General features: G+C 39.4%; 1 protein-coding gene and 1 non-coding gene across 2 annotated transcripts; one reads left to right on the top strand and one right to left on the bottom strand.

Annotated features, from left to right (window-relative positions):
• Positions 1-1,654: 1,654 nt before the first annotated feature.
• On the bottom strand, positions 1,655-1,761 carry LOC145110471 (small nucleolar RNA R71). The gene has a single exon (XR_013709848.1). It is a non-coding gene; the product is annotated as a small nucleolar RNA R71 (small nucleolar RNA).
• A 1,192-nt stretch (positions 1,762-2,953) lies between these two features.
• Positions 2,954-3,499, top strand: LOC145105733 (uncharacterized). The gene has a single exon (XM_079042812.1). The coding sequence runs from the start codon at positions 2,954-2,956 to the stop codon at positions 3,497-3,499; it is 546 nt and encodes a 181-aa protein (XP_078898938.1).
• The last annotated feature ends 3,180 nt before the right edge of the window (positions 3,500-6,679 follow it).

The raw sequence follows: 6,679 nt of genomic DNA, 5'->3' as shown, positions 1-6,679 counted from the left end.
GTGAAATTGTTTTGTTAAGCTTGTTAAAGATCCTTATGCATTGACAATAATTGTTTTTCTATTAATTATCAAGTCTATTAAGTTGCATGAACATCTTCTTAATTGCTTGTTTCATATGATTTTTGTGAAAACAATATTATATGCCTAGTATTAGTGAATATGAACCTAGGATTAACTAGAAAGTAAGTAAGTTAATATGTGAGCTTGTGTGATGAACAACCATACAAGATGTTGATTGAATTGATAAATTTAATTAGCTAAAACTACAAGTCTTACTTAACACGAATCAAAATACTAGGAAATTCATTAGTTTAACCAATTGGCCACTGTTTGAATTAATTTGTTTTCTAAGGATTAGTAATAGTGAACATGAATCTAATCACATTAATCGGTAGCCAATGATAAAATAATCCATTGCACTTGCCGTAAAATCAACCATAAAAACAAGTGAGTCAAACCTGAACAGAAGTCTCTTTTATTATTGAATCTAATAACTTCTTATTTGCTTTAGTTGTTAGTTATCTTAGGTTGAGTGTTAGTTAATTGTTTAAGTTTCTAGTCTTGCAAAACTAGAGAAAACCTTTCTTTTTATTGTTTGTTATTAATTAGATAATTCTAGTAGTTAGTTTAATTGTTACCATTCCCTGTGTTCGATACCTTGCTTGCTTAAACTATATTGATAAACGATAGGTACATTGTCTTTCGTGTGTTTATTTGTATTTGAAGTAGTAGGATTAAAACTAGTGCATTTTACACACATCAAGGTTTTGGCGTCGTTGTCGGGGAACGGTTTTAAATAGTTATTTTTATTGCTAGAGTTATCGATCCTTTGTGTAAGATTTATCTTGCACAAAGTTACCATTTTAGTTAATTAGTTATCTAGTTTAAGTTCTACTTTGTTTTAAAAAAATTTAGTTTTTAGCTTTCTATTTTAGACTTGAACTCGTCGAGTCCAGTCGAAGAAACTCGACGAGTCCAACGTTTTTATTTTCGTTTTGTTCTTTTTACGCGTGTTTTTCTGTTTTCTTTCAGGTGTTTTATGACTTGTGGATCAAACACACCTTTGATCCCACCACTTGAAAACCCGGAATCAGCTCTTAGGAAGGACAAGGATAAAACCGTTGGAGAATCAAAGAAGTCACCTTTCAAAAATCTCAAATCGGTTTTTAGCAAGAAAAAGGGAAACCAAGTGGGAGAATCCAGCACAACACTGACGGACGAAGACCCAAAGAAGGAGGATACCGAGTATGAAACGGAAACTAAAGAATAAAGCAAACCCGATCACACCATGGCTAACATCACAGATATCACCATGGGCGAATACGATACCGGGTCGGGACTCGTGAAACCCGCGATCCCAGCAACTGCTACCTTCGAGCTGAAAGGCCACATACTCGCCCAACTCAAGGACATCCCATTCCAAGGGAAAGATCACGAAGACGTATACAAGCATATCAACGAGGTCAATGACATACCCGACTACTTCAACATCCCTAATGTGCCTCGCGAGACTCTTTTGCTTCGTATGCTACCGGTTACATTTAAGGGAGCCGCGAAAGATTGGCTGAAATCACTCCCTCCAGGATCCATCACCACATGGGCTAAAATGCGTGAAGAATTTATTGATCAATTTTGCCCTCCCTCAAAAATAGCAAAGTTGAAGAAAGTCATTGCCAATTTCGAGCAACAACCAGGCGAGTCACTCTATGAGGCATGGGAGAGATACAAAGGCTTGTTGAGGAACTGCCCCCACAATGATTTAAACATTCAGCAAGAAGTCTCCATTTTCTATAATGGCGTGAACGTGACAACTAGGCAGCTCCTTGACTCCCAAGGACCACTCACGAAGAAAGCACCCGTAGTCATAAAGGAGCTAATTGAAGAATTCTCTAAGCATTCTAGAGAATATCATAATTCAAGGAATGACTTGAATCGAGGGGCGGTGAACTCGGTTTTCAATAATATGGCGGCAGTAATGGCTAAATTGGATAGTTTGGATCGACGAATGACAAAGATGGATCAATCCATCCATGCCATCCGGGTGGGATGTGAGAATTGTAGCGGGCCTCGCCTTACTAAATTTTGTGATCTAGACGAGCATGGGAACCGGAAAGTTCAAGTATGTTACTCTAGTGGCGATAGATATGATGAAGATTGGCGAAAACCGAAAAAAGAGTGGCTACCATACGATGAGTACAAGAAGGCAAAGGAGGAGAAATATAGGATGAAGACAAGAGGGTTCTATCAAAAGGAGGAGTCGGTGCAAGAAAAGAAAATGGACTTTGAAGATATGCTCACAAGATTTGCAGTCGCGTCCGTAAAAAGGCACAACGAAACCGATGTTGCAATAAGAGAACAACAAGCCATGATGAAACAGCAATAAGCATTGATGAGAAACCAGCAAGCCTCTATTCTTAACATTGAAAAACAGTTGGGCCAACTTGCACTACAAATCTATCAAAGAGCATCGGGTGAACTTCCAAGTAATACCGAGAAAAATCCAAGAGGCGCTCAAATTAACATCGTGACGACGAGAAGTGGAAAGATAATTACCCATCTGATCCCTATCATGAATGAAGATCCAAAAGAGGTGCAGGAGGAACAGAAAGAAGACCCAAAACTGCAAACAATCGACACAACTCGTCAAGTTCCAGACTTGGACTCGACGAGTCCATGCTCTGAACAGAAAAATATCCCTCCTTTAAAACTGTATCAACCTCCCTTGCCATTTCCAGACCGAGCTAGACAAGAGAAGCAGAATGAAGATTAAGTTCCTGGAACACATCAAAGCCATCCAAATCAACTTCCTTTCATAGAAGAGGTTGCACAAATGCCTAAGTACGCAAAATTCTTGAAGGAACTACTCACAAATAGGAAGAAGATATAAGAGGTGTCCAAGGTGGTGCTTAATGAAAATTTTTCAGCTGCAATGTTGAACAAACTGCCAAAGAAAATGGGTGACCCAGGGATGTTGACTTTGTCATGCCAATTCGGGAACCTAGCCACTAGTTATGCATTGGTGGATTCAGGGGCGATTGTTAATCTTATGCCATACTCTTTCTTTAAAAAGTTGAACCTTCCGGAGCCGAAACCGATTCGTATGGAAATTCATCTAACAAACAAGATGGTGACATTTCCAAGGGGGATATGCGAGGACTTATTGGTCAAAGTTGATAAATTTGTATTCCCCGCGGATTTCATAGTGCTAGACATGGAAGGGGACCACCAAGTGTCGATCATCCTTGGAAGACCTTTCCTAAACACCACGAGTGCCATAATATACATGATAGAATCCAAACTTACACTTCGAGTGGGGTACGAGTCAGTCACTTTTGGATTTGATAAGGCCATGAAGCATTCTAAGTATAGTGATGACACGACCTTTTCGGTAGACGTCTTGGAAGAGCTAATGGAACAATGGAAAGAAGACAAGTCAAGCGAATTCACTTATGCCCTTGAAGATGACTATGATGTTGAAAGAGACCTGAAGGAGATTTAAAGAATTCTTGAAGAAAGTGAATACGAAGAAATCATAAAAAGTACAGAAAATGTGACTCGCCGAGTTGAAGACACTGACTCGACGAGTCCATATGAAAAATCGCGATCAGACGGGAATCTTAACCTGAACTCGGCGAGTCCCCTCTCTGGAATCGACGTGTTCAGTGTTCAGAATTCAGACTTAGAGCTGAAAACTTTGCCAACACATCAAGAATATGTATTTTTGGAAGAGGGTAACCTAAAACCTGTAATTATATCTTCTAACCTCACCAAATCTAAAAAAGAAGAGTTAATCCAAGTCTTGAAGAAAAGGAAAAACGCCATTGCATGGAAAGTTACCGATATTAAAGGAATAAGCCATTCTTACTGCTCTCACAAGATCAACCTTGAAGAAGGTGCAAAGCCGGTAGTGCAACATCAAAGGCGGTTGAACCCGAACATGCAAGAGGTGGTCAAGAAGGAGGTTGTCAAGGTCTTAGATGTCGGGATTATATATTCAATTTCCGATAGTCCATGGGTTAGTCTCGTCCAAGTAGTTCCCAAGAAAGAAGGAATGATCATCGTAGCAAACGAGAAGAACGAGCTCATACCCATACGAACGGTAACCGGTTGGCGGGGGTGCATCGATTATAGAAAGCTAAACAATGCCACTTGCAAAGACCACTTCCCTCTCCCTTTTATTGATCAAATGCTTGAGAGATTATCGGGACATAGCTATTATTGTTTTTTAGATGGGTTTTCAGGTTATTTTCAAATACCTATTGACCCAATTGATCAAGAGAAGACAACTTTCACTTGCCCAAGTGGAACATTTGCCTATCGACGCATGCCTTTTGGGTTATGCAATGCGCCGACGACTTTTCAAAGATGCATGACGACGATATTCCACGACATGGTGGAAAAATTCATGGATGATTTTTCCGTTTTTGGCTCTTCTTTTAATGATTGTCTTGCTAACCTTCATTTGATGCTTGCTAGGTGTGAGAAGACTAATTTAGTTCTTAATTGGGAAAAGTGTCATTTCATGGTGAAGGAGGCATTGTGTTAGGCCATAAAGTATCCAAGGCGGGGATTGAGGTGGATCGGGCGAATATTGATACTATTGCTAAATTACCCCCACCAACTAATGTAAAGGGCGTTAGGAGTTTTCTAGGTCATGCGGGTTTTCACCGCCGCTTTATTAAAGATTTTTCCAAAATTACTAGACCTTTAACTCAACTACTTTTGAAAGATGTACCTTTTAATTTTTCTAAAGAATGTTTAGCCTCTTTTGAAATTTTGAAAGAAAAATTAACTAACGCCCTGATCATTATCGCCCCGAATTGGAACTTACCGTTTGAAATAATGTGTGATGCAAGCGATTATGCTTTAGGAGCTGTACTTGGCCAAAGGGTTGACAAGCACTTTCAACCCATTTACTATGCAAGCAAGACCCTAAATCCGACCCAAGAAAACTACACCACAACGGAAAAAAAATTATTAGCTGTGGTGTATGCCTTTGACAAATTTCGTCCCTACTAAATTTTGTCCAACCACTCTGCTATTAAGTATTTGTTTTCCAAGCAGGATGCAAAGCCAAGGTTGATCCGATGGGTGCTTTTACTTCAAGAATTTCACATCGAGATCAAGGACAAGAAAGGGATGGAAAATGTAGTAGCTGACCACCTTTCTAGATTAGAAAATCCAATAAGGGACGAGATGAATGACAAGGGCATTGAAGATAGCTTTCCGGAAGAGTACTTGATGGTGATTATGGGGGAAGAACCATGGTATGCCGACATTGCAAATTTCTTGGCTGGTGACTTTCTTCCAAAAGGACTCGCTCATCAACAAAAGAAGAGGCTCTTTTCAGAAATTAAATATTATTTCTGGGATGAGTCATGTCTTTTTAGGAGTTGTGCGGATGGGATCATAAGAAGATGCGTTTTTTGGCAAGGAAATTCGAGAAATATTAGAGCATTGCTACAATGGACCGGCAGGAGGACATCATGGGGTATAATTCACTACTAAGAAAGTATTTGATGCAGGGTTCTATTGGCCTACTATCTTCAAGGATGTTGCTACTTACGTGAGGGAATGTTATGCTTGCCAAAGAATGGGTAATATTTCGGAAAGGAATGAAATGTCTCAAAGGAATATTCAAGTTTGTGAAATATTTGATGTGTGGGGTGTGGATTTCATGGGACCATTTCCTTCATCCAAAGGCAATAAATACATACTTGTGGCGGTGGATTATGTGTCAAAATGGGCAGAAGCGCAAGCATTACAAACCAATGATGCAAGGGTTGTGGTTAAGTTTCTAAAAAAATTATTTTCTAGATTTGGAGTACCCAAGGCGTTAATTAGTGATAGAGGAACCCACTTTGCTAATAACCAACTAGCAAAAGTGTTGCAAAAATATGGTGTATGCCATAGATTTTCAACACCTTACCATCCACAAACAAATGGGCAAACCGAGGTCACAAATAGGGCACTCAAAAGAATATTGGAAAGATCGGTGGGTAGTGATAGCAAATATTGGGCGGACAAATTGGATGATGCACTTTGGGCATTTAGGACCGCATTCAAAACACCCATTGGAACCACTCCCTATAGATTGGTTTATGGTAAAAATTGCCATTTACCCGTGGAACTTGAACATAAAGCCTATTGAGCTTTAAAAACATCTAATTTTAAGCCAAATGAGTTGCGTGCCAATCGACTTTTGCAAATAAATGCTTTGGAAGAGTTGAGGAACGAGTCCTACACTAACTCGTTGATCTACAAAGACAAGACAAAAAGATGGCATGATGCAAGGTTGAAGGGTAATAAAGACTTTGAAGCTAATCAAAAGGTTCTCTTGTATAATTCAAGACTCAAATTATTTCCGGGAAAATTACGCACTCGTTGATCCGGTTCTTTTACAATCAAGCATGTGTATCCGTACGGGGTAATTGAGTTGTGGAGCAAGGATGGGTTGAGCTTTAAGGTGAATGGGCATCGGGTCAAGAAATATGAAGAGGGCATACTTAATGAAGAACTACTTGACGAAGGGATAGATTTTGAGAAAGCTGTTGCAACGTAGAGCGGGAAGAAGTCAAGCTAAAGACTCCTCAAAAAGAAGCGCTTACGGGAGCCAACCTGCAGTTTGAGTTTTCTTTCTTTTTACCCTTTTCTTTTCATTTTGATTTTTAGTTTTACT

This window comes from Lactuca virosa, chromosome 4, assembly GCF_052849685.1.
Source record: "Lactuca virosa cultivar CGN04683 chromosome 4, Lactuca_virosa_CGN04683_v6, whole genome shotgun sequence".
Classification (NCBI taxonomy): domain Eukaryota; kingdom Viridiplantae; phylum Streptophyta; class Magnoliopsida; order Asterales; family Asteraceae; genus Lactuca; species Lactuca virosa.
The sequence above is the reverse complement of the archived record's forward strand: the minus strand, read 5'-3'. Positions and strand labels throughout refer to the sequence as shown.